The sequence below is a fragment of the Bubalus kerabau genome, chromosome 9, assembly GCF_029407905.1.
Source record: "Bubalus kerabau isolate K-KA32 ecotype Philippines breed swamp buffalo chromosome 9, PCC_UOA_SB_1v2, whole genome shotgun sequence".
NCBI lineage: Eukaryota > Metazoa > Chordata > Mammalia > Artiodactyla > Bovidae > Bubalus > Bubalus kerabau.
The window spans coordinates 41,382,617-41,396,172 of record NC_073632.1 but is presented as its reverse complement, the minus strand read 5'-3'; the positions used below and the strand labels follow the sequence as shown (position 1 = coordinate 41,396,172).

General features: G+C 48.1%; 1 protein-coding gene across 7 annotated transcripts; it reads left to right on the top strand.

Annotated features, from left to right (window-relative positions):
- Positions 1–3,900: 3,900 nt before the first annotated feature.
- VGLL2 (vestigial like family member 2) lies at positions 3,901–11,731 on the top strand. 7 transcript variants are annotated; one of them, XM_055535094.1, is made up of 6 exons: positions 3,901–4,194; positions 4,473–4,566; positions 6,460–6,772; positions 8,717–9,244; positions 10,351–10,413; positions 10,496–11,731. In XM_055535094.1, exons 1-5 carry the CDS (start codon positions 4,127–4,129, stop codon positions 10,392–10,394), a joined length of 1,047 nt encoding a protein of 348 aa, XP_055391069.1. In that variant the 5' UTR covers positions 3,901–4,126; the 3' UTR covers positions 10,395–10,413; positions 10,496–11,731. The 7 variants fall into 7 exon arrangements, with proteins under 7 accessions (XP_055391069.1, XP_055391070.1, XP_055391068.1 ...); XM_055535095.1 differs by lacking the exon at positions 10,351–10,413; XM_055535093.1 differs by having other exon boundaries at positions 10,351–11,731.
- The last annotated feature ends 1,825 nt before the right edge of the window (positions 11,732–13,556 follow it).

Sequence of the window (13,556 nt, the reverse complement as noted above, 5' to 3'; positions counted from 1 at the left end):
CTGTAACCTATGCCCAAGGTTCTGAATCAAAACCTGACTCTTTTGACCCTGCTAATGTCTTGGCAGTTTGAATGGCTGGGAGAGTAGAGGGGTTAAATTTACTTGTTTTACTTTCTGCCTCAACACAGAAACAAGAAGCGACCTCATTAGATTGATAAATACCACCCACATGTAAATAACAGCTTTTCAGACATACAGAAAAGACTGAATATGCTTTGGATGTACTGCTAACTTTTCCCTTTCCTCTCTTGACTTTGGATTTGGAGGAAGATTTTTTCCTGCCTAAATTCAGGACTGATGCTCACTGGCCCAATTCTCTGTATTCCTTTACTCTCCTGTGCAGTCAGTACCCTTAGTTCACTTCAGTTTAATCGGGTCAGACTCTTTGCAAACTCATGATCTGCAGCACACCAGGCTTCCCTGTCCATCACCAACTCCCAGAGCTTGCTCAAACTCATGTCCATCGAGTCAGTGATGCCATCCAACCATCTCAACCTCTGTTGTCCCCTTCTCCTCCTGCCTTCAATCTTTTCCAGCATCAGAGTCTTTTACAATAAGTCAGTTCTTCGGATCAGGTGGCCAAAGTACTGGAGCTTCTTCAGCTTCAGCCTCAGTCCTTCCAATGAATATTCAGGACTGACTTCCTTTAGGATTGACTGGTTTGATCTCCTTGCAGTCCAACTGTGGAAAATTATTAAAGAGATGGGAATACCAGACCACCTTACCTGCCTCCTTAGAAATCTGTATGCAGGTCAAGAAGCAACAGTCAGAACAGGAGATGGAACAATGGACTGGTTCCAAATTGGAAAAGGAGTACGTCAAGGCTGTATATTGTCACCCTGCTTATTTAACGTATATGCAGAGTACATCATGCAAAAATGCCAGGCTGGATGAAGTACAAGCCTGAATCAAGATTGCCAGGAGAAATGTTAATAACCTCAGATATGCAGATAACACCACTCTTATGGCAGAAAGCAAAGAAGAACTAAAGAGCCTCCTGATGAAAGTGAAGAAGGAGAGTGAAAAAGCTGGCTTAAAACTCAACATTCAAAAAACGATCATGACATCAGGTCCAATCACTTCATGGCAAATAGATGGGGAAACAATGGAAACACTGACAGACTTCATTTTCTTGGGCTCCAAAATCACTGCAGATGGTGACTGCAGCCATGAAATTAAAAGACGCTTGCTCCTTGGAAGAAAAGCTATGACAAATCTGGACAGCATATTAAAAAGCACAGACATTACTTTGCTGACAAAGGTCCGTGTAGTCAAAGCTGTGGTTTTTCCAGTAGTCATGTATGGATGTGAGAGTTGGACCATAAAGAAACCTGAGCGCCAAAGCACGGCTTTCTACCTGTGGTGCTGGAGAAGACTGCTGAGAGTCCCTTGGACCATTAGTTAGGTTCAGTGATGTTTTTAAAACCTGTTTCCCTTAAGAGAGGTTTGAGAAATGTGAACAGAAACCAGCCCGGGGCAGCTGGCCTCACATTCTCTTTTCTTCCTTCCTTCAAGATGTGGGAAATCGTTGCTCCTATAATGCTTGTGAAAAATAACAATTGGTTGGGCCTTGCTGAGTCTGAAAGGTTGTTGTTTTTTGTTGTTTTTTTCCCTGCATTTGTGGGAAAGGTAAAGTTCATGGCCAAAGTAGAATTAAAATGTCAACCTGAGGAGGTACGGGGGATAGGAGGTGGTTACTAGGAAGTAGTCAGGGACAGGTTTCCAGCTTCCTGGCACTGGCTAGACCTGCGATTCGGTGCCCGCTTCCTACCGGTTTTCCCAGCTCAGTACTGCCAGCCTCTGGCCACGCTGCGGAGCCCAGGCTGCAAGGCAAGGAGCGCGCTCAGGCTACGAATGCTCGGGCCTAGAGATGCCCTAACCCAAGGAAGCCAGAGTCGAAACTCGTATGTTCAAGGATGGACAGCGGGACCTGAGCGAAAGCGGGGAGTGTGACTCACGGAGGCTGCGCGGCTGGTGGTGATCCGTTCCCACGCGCAGCGCTGCGCTGCCCTTACACTTGACCCGGGGCTTGCGGGTCGAGCCCACCCTGGGCCTAGGGCAGTGCGAAGCGGAGTGGTCCCAGCAACGAGGGTGGTCTTCCCTGGAGTGTTCGCTTTTTTGTCCCCAGAAGAGAAACGGATAAAGCGGTTGTTGCCCTCCTCCGAAACTCCTGAGTAACGGTGGGAGGGATGTTCTTTCTGCCTCACCTGTGCGCCCGGACCGCTGTAGGCTGCAGAAACCGCGGAGCTCAGCCACAAGACAGTCCGGCCGCTAAAAGCAGACTTGCCTGAAACTGTACCACAGAGGTGTCTTTATTTTATTTTAATTTTCTTTAATGAACTGCATTGTAGTTAATTAAAAAAAAAAAAACATTTCAGTCACTGAGGACTTCTCACCATTTATAAACCGAACTGGAGATACGAAGCCAACTTATAAATCGGGCAAAACCAAAATTCAACCCCAAAACTATTTGGCTTAAAATACGTTGTAAAGACAAATATATCTTTAAAGGCGCATTTGTTCGCAGTTTTTAATAGCCTGTGAATCACTGTGGGACTTTCTGTTGTATTTAAACTATTTAAACTCTAGTTATTCACTAGAGTTCATTTCTATCAGTAATCCACGCTGTCACTTCCTTGGGTCTGGGCTCTCAAAGCTCGCAAACGCTACCCTCTCTACTCTCCGAGTACGCCCCACAGGTATTTCCGTAACGTGGTTTCCCCTGCCTGACCGGATGTATAAAAAGCCTCGTCTCAATACGTTCCTAAACTTTAAGGACCGAGCACACCAGAGCTGGGGGAGGGGTGCTTGAAAAGGAAGAAAGCGTCGCAGAAAGCCGGTCCGAGCCGGGAGAGCTCTCTGGAAAGTAAAGAGAACGGCGATGCGCAAGGCGTTTCACAATTGGAGTGTATCCTCTTTCACAGCTGCTGTTACTACCGACTGAAGAGTCAGCAAAAGCCCTCTCTGACCTCCCTGCAGTGCCTAAGATAATTCCTCTTGCAGCCAACGAGTCCTTGTTCCAAAAAGTTACTGAAACTTAAAAGGATGCCGGCCGAGGAGACTCGGGGCGGCCGGGGGCTGGGTAAGGCTCCTGGACTCCTCGAAAGCAGCGTGTACCGGGAGGAGCCGGAGGCGGGGCAAGAAGAGCGCGGACCCAGCGGGTTCGGATGGAGGACATCCAGGAGAAAGGGGCGGGGATCTTACTCTAGAGGGTAGTAGGGACCCGCCTCAGTGAATGGAAAAGAGAGGTGTGGGAGCTGACGGCGAGTGGATCGGCTCCGAGGGGGCGCAAAGGAGGTGCCCCAGGGCGATGGTTACACTGGCTTCGGCCGCAGCCATTTCCCCGCAGAGGGAGCTCCTCCGCGCGGAGAGGAGTTCCCGGACTCTGACATCCTATCTGCGAAGATCCGGATCTCCTAGGGGATTCCTGGGGATGGCGCCGTTCCTCCCCCCCAGGAGCCGAGCGCAGAGACTCTCCTTCACCTCGTCACCCTGGATGCACACGCTCAATTCTCCACTGTGAGGTCGGGGCTCTCCCCAAAGACCCTTCTCCACCACGCCACAACTTCCTCTCTCCAAATGTAAGATCCCCGGTTCCTCCCTCTCCTCTCCGTCCTCCTGTCCCTCCGGCGTTAGCCTGGAAAATCCCTAGTCCTCAACGGTGCGAAGTCTCAGCGCTCAAATTCCGGGCTGCGCAGGTCGCCTCACCCTGGGCATAGGCTCGCCGCCGGGTGTCCAGGGAAAACGCACCGGCAGCCCCTCGGTCCCTAGTCCCTCTCACTCCATTGGCCCCCCGGTCCCCGCCCCCGACGCCCCCCTCCCCCCGCCTCTGCGGCTCAGGAGTGGCGTCAGCACGCCTGCCCCGCGTGGGGTTTAAATGCCCACTAGCGGGAGCCCGGGCGCTTCCAGCTCGGAGCGCGGTGGCGGCTGGAACTGCAGGGGTGGGAAGGCAGCGTGCGAGCGGGATCCCGAGCCGCGGAGCGCGCTGACCCTCGCTCCGCCGCGGATGACTCGGGAGCTCGGGTCCAAGTGGCGCCCAGGCAGCATCCCTGCCCTCAGCCGTCCGAGGAGAGTTGACGATAAAACACTTAAAAGTCTCCGCTGCGGGAAGCCATGAGCTGTCTGGATGTTATGTACCAAGTCTATGGTCCTCCCCAGCCTTACTTCGCAGCCGCCTATACCCCCTACCACCAGGTACGTGTCTCCTCTCGTCCGGACCGTGTAGACAGGTGGCGCGCCCCAGCTTCCCCAAGTACTGCCAGTGCTCCGAGATCCCCCGTACCTCCGCGCAGGTCCAAGGGAGGCCGACCAGCCGCGGGCGCCTCGGATGCGGGGATTGCCCGCGCTGCCACCCAATAGGTTGAGATAACCCCTTTGCTCTCTCGGGAAGGCAGCTAAGCCCTGCTAATGCGCGCCCCGGATTTCCTAGGAATAATCAGTCCAGGATCTCGCGGACCGCGTTGTTTCTTTAGAGTCTGTTGGACTCCAGATTGTTCCGAGCCCCGTGCCGGCTCGCGGAGATGCCAGCAAAGCTCACGCAGAGAAAACCAAACTTTGGTCCCAAAGGTGAGAGTGACGACGAAACAAAGGCAAGGATCTGCCTATGTCTTTCTGAGATGCAAAGGCTCGCGTTCTCATCCATGCAAGCTTATCAAAGCCTTTTTTTATCCCCGTTTCAATTCTTAGGCGATCAGGGCAGTTCATTTCAGAACTAGCGAATTCGTTATAAAGAGAACCGCACGAAACTCGCTAACTTTATAATCTTTGCTTTGCAAAGTTCTGGGGAATATTATTGACCCCAAGTTCTGGGTACGATTGACCCTGTAGGGACCAGTTTCATAGATAATATTAATACTTCGCCTTTCGCTAGCCTGAGTAGCTGAATCCGGCTGCCTTGCCATCAACAAACTCACTTTCGAGAGGACCCCTGGCCCCGGTTCCGCAAACTCTTCAAATTTTGTTTAATTATTCCAGTTTTTCTATTCTCTGGGAATTTTCTGATTGAACAGTTTTCTTTCAGTCCTCAGCTGATGTGGTTGAAACTGGTGACAGTAGTCAAGGAAATGAATAAGATCACACACTACAGTGGGTGGAGGGGGGATCCCCTAGGAGTCCTGAGCAGGTTCCAAAGTGAGAGCCTGGACTCCTGTTTTGGGAAAACTGAAATACACCCCGGTGCCTGAGCCCATTTTTGCCAAATTTTGCTTGCAAAATATATATTTGAAAATTTCCTGATGAATTAATGATGGAATGGGTAGATTTTGCATTTTTGGTTTTTGCTTTTTCCCTTCCTCCTCTCCTTTGTAAAACTTTGCAACTAGGAGTTTACTTAGTCTCAATGTTAACTTTAGGAACCACCAGAGTCTCTCATTTTAAGCCAAGTGGGAATATGGTAGAAATGGTGATGTAGCTAAATAACTTCAGTCTTTTAGCTTCAGTGTCTAAGATGAGCTTCTTCCCAGGCTGGGAGTATTACAAAGAGAAAAAGGTGGGTTGGTTTTCTATCTGTTTGGTCCTTTCTCCTCCCTGATCCCCAGCCAATCTATATCACCAAGATCTCTGTTCAGTTTTGTATGATCAGGGTCTCCCTTGAAGGACACCTCTGTCTGCATACTGCTTTAGCATTGCATTGTCCATTGCTCATTGCTAAGAAAATGTTTTCAGCAACCACACTTGGTTTTGTAAATTACTATCAGACAGTCATGATTTACCCAGCCTCACAGCCAAGATCATCCTCTGCTGCTTTTCTTTTTTTTTTTTTTTTTTTCCCTCAATACACACTGATGGTGAGGGTAGAAATAGCCCACTGGCTTTTCCTTTCTCAAAAGAAGGTCTCTCTAGAAGCTGAGATTTTTAAAATAGCCAGTTCATGGATGACCACATACCAACTTCCATTTATTAAATTGATCCATATCACGTTGTTATTCCATGTTTATACCCCATAGCAGTTCTTCCTTTACATCCTGGTTGTGTGGAGTGGATTTTGTTACCTTCATGTTCTATCACGAAGATGCTTAATCCTGCATCTTGTACGTCTGCCCTGAATTCTCAGCAAGGAACAGTCAGGCTGTAACTGGACTTGGGTGCCCTTTACCCTTGGAGCCTGATTTTAAAAATATATCTGCCTTGAGCCTGCCTCTGCGGTCAAACTGCTTAGGCTTCTTCCAGGACCTTCACCCTGACACCTTCAGACAGTTTTCTCTGTGTCCTAGCAACAATTCTGGGGAGACAAGCTCCAAGAAGGACCCCACCTCTCAGGAACCCCACCTTTGTTCAGCTGCAGGTTGAAAGGCCTGCGGACTGCGGCCCACATTATTGAGGTTATTGAGGACCGGCATAGGCACTCACAGAAGGCAGTTGCTCCTGGTTACCTTAGGGATCCGGATGAGGGAGTGCAGTCGGAACCCAACTTGTTATGTCTTTTGAAATTGACTTCTCTATTATTTCTCCTTTGAGCAGAAACTAGCCTATTATTCCAAAATGCAAGAAGCCCAGGAGTGCAACGCCAGCCCCAGCAACAGCAGCGGCAGTGGCAGCTCCTCCTTCTCCAGCCAAACTCCGGCTAGTATAAAAGAAGAAGAAGGCAGCCCGGAGAAAGAGCGCCCACCAGAGGCGGAGTACATCAACTCCCGCTGCGTCCTTTTCACCTATTTCCAAGGAGACATCAGCTCCGTTGTAGACGAGCACTTCAGCAGGGCCCTGAGCCAGCCTAGCAGCTATTCCCCAAGCTGTACAAGCAGCAAAGCCCCGCGGAGCTCCGGGCCCTGGCGGGGTAAGTACGGGCCTCACCAACAAGAGGGGATTGAGAGCTCGCACAGCCTAGGGTCCACCTGCAGAGGCAGCTGAAAGAACTATAGGTGTTAGAGAAGAGGTGAGATGGGGCATCGGGGGAGGAATAGATACAGGCAGGCATAAGATCTCTTCTTGAGGAGGCAGAGCAGAGCAGTGGCCTAGGAAAATCAATAGCCTTGAATTGGGAGCCCTTGGATTGTGCATTGGATTCCACCACTCCCTAGCAATATGACCTTGGGCAAGTCTCTTAACCTCTTGGAGGTCACTCTATTTACTGGTCTCTAAAATTAGAATAACACTTGCCCTCTTAACTACCCCTGGAGATGACAGTAAGGCAACTAGAAAATATATGTAAATGTGCTGTGGAAATATGAGGTTTCCCAAGTCAGGGGTGGGGGTGGGGGAAGGTGGATCTTCAAGTAAATAGCTTTCAGGGCCCTTAGTCCCTTTCTGAAAATATCTCCAAAGAAAAATGTCTGAGAATGCATTGCCAGCAAAACCTGCTGAAGAATGTCTCCTAAAACCTACTTATGCCTTTCGCCAGATTTCAGTTAATTGGGAAATCTTGAAGCAGAGAATGTCTTTCAATAAGCAAGTAAAGTAAAAAAGAAATAAGACTTTAAGGGTAGCCAAAACACTTCTAAAGGTTTTCCCCAAACACATCCCCTCTTTATTACTTTATCATTCTCACAAAACCCTGCTTCAGCTACCCTGGGACAATGGCTTCTTGGACAAGTCAAGGAGCTCTCCCTTCTATTCTGAAATCTCCACCTCCCTTTATTACCGAGACAAGGGTGGAGGTATTATTATTTGGTAAAATTTCTCACTAATCTTAGTTTTTGATGTGTACCAAGATGAGAAATGAGGACTTTATTGTAAAAAGGAAAACAAGTATTACATTTTGGGGGAAATGACAACCATCGACCTTCCATTTTTTTCTTAAATCTGATCATTTGTACAAGCCTTGCCTAGACAAGATCCAAAAACAAAACATTCCTTTTATTCTCCAGTTGCCTAAATGTTTTTAATAGACTGTTCACTACTTAGAATGCATTTTCGAAGCATTTTAAATTATGGACTATGAAGTGCAGATGCCTTCTCCAAGGTCCTTTTCATTAAATGCCTTTCCTTCCTTTCCTCCCCACTAAGGCAACAAATTTGATCTAAATGCTTCTCGCTTAAAAGGCTTCCAGACACTTGGTGTCAACAATGACATGGACAATAATAATTATTATAATTATATTATTCCTGGCGCCCACACTTTGATGCATAAAGTTTGTTAATTAAAACGGAAAAGACCTGTCCGTTAGTGTCCCTCTGTGCAAATAATACAGCTGCACTTTTAACATATCAAGTTTACTTTCTAGAAAAAAAAAAAGCCTTTTGAAAGCAAGTTTCTAGAAAGGAGGCCAATAATAGCAAGACTCCGAAATATGTCGATGGACTTCCAGTCTATCAGAGGCCTTGGAGGGGCACGATTTCTGGAGCAAGGGAGGCTGAAATGAGAGAGCGGGTAGTGAGATCGCTAGGCGACCAACCAAGAGCGGGAAGAGGTAGCTTTAGCTTGAGAAGAGGCTGCCGGCCGGGAAGGCGAGGCCGCTTCTGGCCCGAGGTGGCCCGGATCGGAGTCCGAGGGAAGCTCCTCGCGCCCCGAAACTGGGCCTGGGGAAGGAAGCTCCGCAGTTTCTCTCCCCACCACTCGCGGGGTTCCCGCAGCGGGAATACGTCCGCCACTTGCGAGGGAGCGGCACTCCCTGACCTCGCGTTCCCAGGCCGGAGCCCCGCGAGACAAGCGCCCTTCCCGCCCTTCGCCCAACCGGAGCGATCAGCTCTGCGGCGGTCGCGCGGGGTCGGTCGGCGACCGTCTCCCGACGGTGACGCGCTCGTCTCTCTCTTCCCTTCCCTCCGCCTCGCTCGCCCGAAGACGGCTCCTACCCTATGAGCCAGCGCAGCTTCCCCGCCTCCTTCTGGAACAGCGCTTACCAGACGCCGGTGCCCGCGCCGCTGGGCAGCCCACTGGCCGCCGCGCACTCGGAGCTGCCCTTCGCCGCCGCCGCCGCCGACCCCTACTCGCCGGCCGCGCTGCACGGCCACCTGCACCAGGGCACGGCTGAGCCCTGGCACCACGCGCACCCGCACCACGCGCACCCGCACCATCCGTACGCGCTGGGCGGCGCCCTCGGAGCCCAGGCCGCCGCCTACCCGCGGCCCGCCGCCGTGCACGAGGTCTACGCGCCGCACTTCGACCCGCGCTACGGGCCGCTGCTGATGCCCGCCGCCTCCGGGCGTCCGGCCCGCCTCGCGCCGGCCCCGGCCCCCGCGCCCGGCAGCCCGCCCTGCGAGCTCTCCGCCAAGGGCGAGCCGGCCAGCGCCGCGTGGGCCGCGCCCGGGGGACCCTTCGCGAGCCCCGCGGGGGAAGTGCCCGGGGGTCTGGGCCTCAGCGTGGACTCAGGTAAGCGGGAGAGGGGATGTGGCATCCCCGGGCCCCTCCTGCCCTGTGCCCCAAACTGGGCTGAGCCGGGGACCCCATTTAGTTCTCCTTGGAGACCCCAGTGACCCTGAGGCGCGAAGGTCTGCACGTAGCAGGGTTGTGTTTCAGCAGACAGATGACTCTGTCATCGGTGTGGACAAAATGAGAAAGTGCCCGGTTAATATTACAGAGGATTTTTTAAGAATAAAATTTGTCGGAGAGGTTCTAGCTCTGTGCTGTTCAGTACCGTAGCCAGCAGCCACGTGTGTCGGCTGAGCACATGAAACGTGGCCAGGCTGAATTGGGGTGTGCTGTAAGTGTATAATACACACTGGATTTCAGGACTTTGTCCCCAAAAAGAATGTAAAATTCATCTCATTATATTTTATATTGATTGCATGTTTCAACATTGCATACTAAATATATATTGGGTTAAATAAAATATATTAGTAAATTAATTCTCACCTGTTTCTTTTTACTTTTTTTTCAATGTGGCTGCCAGACAATTTAGAATTATACCCATGGCTTCCATTGTTTCTATTGGACAGCGCTGATCTAGAGTACCTGCTAAGAATGTAGTTTAAAATCCTCTACAACTTGAGGGGCGGAGAGGGTCTTGTCACCTAGTGATAGTTACAAGTCATACCAATATGACCCATGACTGATAACAACTTAATTGCTAAATGACATAGGTCTCTTGAAAACAGAAAACAAGTATACATTGTTAGTGATAATATTACGTCCCTAGCTTAAAGAGTTGAATTTGAAAGGTACATTCAAATAAGGGTTTACTTTTTTGTTTGCTTTATTTTTAGGGCGAAATGAAAAAAAAAATTGCATAATAAATTGGCTTGTAGTCTTGCCCCGCTTTCTGTTCCCTCAGGTGCAGATGTGACATTTGTTTGTTTTGCTTTTACTTTCATTCATGCCCTTTAGATGAATTCTGTGACTTTCACAATAAAACAGTGATGTTTGTCTTTCTCTTTCTTTAAATACCTTGTGCCTTCCCCTCCCCACCCACTTCTCTCTCCCTCTGTTTGTCTCTTCTCCCTCTCTCTCTCTCCCTTTTATTTTCTCTCTGTTTTCAGGTTTGCAGCCTCAGGACAAAAGCAAGGATCTGTACTGGTTTTAGACAGCCCACCTTCTTCCCTGTAGGTCTCTGCATAGCACAATTGGTGACACTCAGAGCTGAAATCAAGTGGGTTTGTAACAGCTTCTGATCTTGGTTTGCAGCTCGTCGTTATTCCCTCTGTGGTGCATCCCTCCTGAGCTGATCTGCTGACCTTCCCCTTGCCCCTTCCCTTCTGACCAGCCATGGAGGCTCAGCATCTGTGCCTCTCACTTCATGGATGAGCACATGGGGGAAGGCAGAGACTTCAAACTGCTCCGTGTATCGGGGAGAACCAAAACACACGCGACAGAGTTTTCATCTAAAAAGAATGCCTTCTGCCAAAAGAGCAGACCCAAAGACTCTGAATGACGCTCAATGACTTTTGGGCAAATCACTGGAACTATCCGTGGTGAGATCACTCAGGTGACAAGATATCATGGTTTTCTTGGAAAGAAGGAAAGAAAAAGAGACGTTTTGGTGTGAATATTTTTTATGCTGGTGTGAATTGTTTCATTAAGTAGTGGGATCACAGCACTGCTGACGTCAATATCCTCACACTGAAAATGTCTTTGTATTTGCATCGAAGACTATATGGTAGAGAAGTCAAAAGAAGCCAATTCTTTCTTCCTTACCTGTAGCCTCCAGCTCCCTTCCTGCCCACTCTCTCCCTGCAACACCCACTCCAGACACAAAGATACACCTTTTCCTTCGGACTGTGAACATAGAAGCCTCAGCCTGAATGTGAGTGGCAAGTGGCTTATCTGGAGCCACCTGCCCAAGTCTTACTGAAATGCAGCTGTCGTAGGACAACTGTTTAAAACTCCAGAAATACATCGACCAAGGTGGCACTTCCCAGTGTTTGGCACAACAATTGCAATTGCACTGGATATGTTTTATACATGTGTGTGTATATCATATTTTTTACAAAGGACATTTTATGATGAAAGAAAAAACTCTCTCTGCCTTCTCTCCCACAAGTTCTGTCCCTCCCTCTATCCTCCTCTGGATGGAAGGAAAAAAAAAATTAAGCCTCTAGAGACCCCAGTGGTCTCCAAGAAGAACTAGGAATCACCACAAGGGGAAGAGATGTCCATGGAGTCTTGGGTATCTCAAATATTCTCAGTCTCTATGGTCATGATTTGATCACTTTAGTATTGGGACAGGGGAAGGGGTTCATGTGTGGGCAAAACTGAAGGTGATGAGGAAGAAGAAATGAACATTAAAGATGTTTGTTTACCACTAGGTTGCTGTGTTATTTCTTCAAAGGAAAACAAATGTCTTAGTTTTTCTCTAATAGAATAAAATAATTTATAGTAGTATGACCTGATGTCAGTAAGTAAAATCACTTTGTACAAGTATTTTTGGTTTTCCAGAGTGTTTGCCATGCCATGAAATCTGAGAACTCCTTTCCACCTTGTATCAACCTTGGAGATGGAGAAGTTAGGTATTCCCACCTTGTTTCATAAATGAGAAAATCATGGCCCAAGGAAGCCCAGGTTACCTGATAGCCTTCATCAAGTAAAAGAGATGTATAGGAAAAGCGACTTGTGCACCATTCGGTCAGATACACACATTATTCCCCCAAAGAGAATTATCGTTACTTCTTAGATTCCACAGTCTTAAGATAGTAAAGTACTCAGTTTAAAAATGTTTTTGAAATCTTGGTTGTTTTATACTTGGATCAGCTAGGCTAAGAAACCAAACGTACAACTAGGCCAGAAAAAAAAAAAGAATTTATTAAGAACTTAATGGTTTTATGTTCCCTTGATGCCAAAGTTATTTGTGTACTTTCCCTAAAGAGAGAGAGTTAATGTTGTTCCCAAATTGCCCTTGACGGCTGTGAAAGCATAAAATATTAATTCAAATCTTGATCTTCATTATAACATGTCTGATTTTTTGCAACCCCATGGACTGTAGCCTGCCAGGCTCCTCTGCCCATGGGGATTCTCCTCCTCCTTCATTATAACACAAGAGGCAAATACCATTTATCTTGGATAATATTCTCAAGAGTTGGGTGCAGTTAGGGGAGCTTATTCAGAGCATGGCTTAGCAGAGTTACCCATCTCTTCTTTCTGTCATTTTGGTACCTGTTAAGTAGACTGTGATCATTAAAGAACCTGCTACTGGTTTTGCTCAGATGGAAGGTACTGTATGCTTATATTTCCCCAGATGTGATAGCAGTCAGGAATAACTATTAATAATTGCATTGTATATAGCAATAACAAATATTAATTGTCTATCATTTTTCCAGGCACTGATCTGAGGGCTTTATATATAGGTTAACTCAACCTCACAACATTTTTGTGTGGTACTTATTACCACAGAGGCTCACAGAGGAGGAGTAATCTGCCCAGTCACATAGCTACTAAGTGGCAGAGCCAGGAAACCAACCCAGGCATCCAGGGGGCAGAGACTGCACTGTTACCCACAACAGGAACTGCTGATCCACTTATGACTTGTCTTGAGATGCTCAACTTTGGGCTTACTTTCTCCTCCACAGAAGATGAATAAAGAAAGGAAAAGAGGCAGGGCAGCAAAGACTGGCATTCTAGAATGTATAGAATCCCAGGTCTCAAAGGAAATATCACAGGACATTGTCCAGACTCCCACCTGCAGACCATGCAACCAGATGCAGAGTTCCATTCATCTCTAGGAAGGACTTATTATTGCATCTCTTATTAATTCATTTCAGTATTTTTAGCCTTCTTTGCTCTGAAGCTCTTCACACCCAACCTAACCAAGTCGTGTTAAGCATGTTAGTCTGAGGTTTGGACACTGAAGCAATAACTAAAATTAACTTTGGACTTCTCTGTGATTTTTTAAATCCATGTTCCATTGGCATAGATCACCCGTGTATACAAGCATAAATAAAATGCATTCCCTTTCAGCGCACTTTTAAAAAGTTGCCAATGAGTGTGCAGATGAAGACAGCAAGTGTGTTCTCTGCTGGGCATCTTTTCCTAGTAGTCTCTTCCCTCTCTCAGAAGCTTTCCCTGAGCTCCACCTATGTTAGCACTCAAGATCTCTGATCAGAACCCACAGGGAGCCTTTTCCCAGCCATGAGGTTCTGATTACTGAAGCCTCTCTCCTGAGCTGCATCTGACCTGAATATGAGGTTGCTGGTGAGGAGACTCATTCACTGGAACTGGCCTTCGGGGCAGTCCTGAACAGACCTTCCAGACT

Bases quoted from the DNA above. Each gene is read 5' to 3' on its own strand.
- VGLL2 (XM_055535092.1), top strand. From the start codon at position 4,127: ATGTTATGTACCAAGTCTATGGTCCTCCCCAGCCTTACTTCGCAGCCG. The intron at 4,567-6,459 runs GTGAGAGTGACG...TCCTTTGAGCAG, and splicing joins ACCAAACTTTGGTCCCAAAG to AAACTAGCCTATTATTCCAA. The intron at 6,773-8,716 runs GTAAGTACGGGC...GCTCGCCCGAAG, and splicing joins GAGCTCCGGGCCCTGGCGGG to ACGGCTCCTACCCTATGAGC.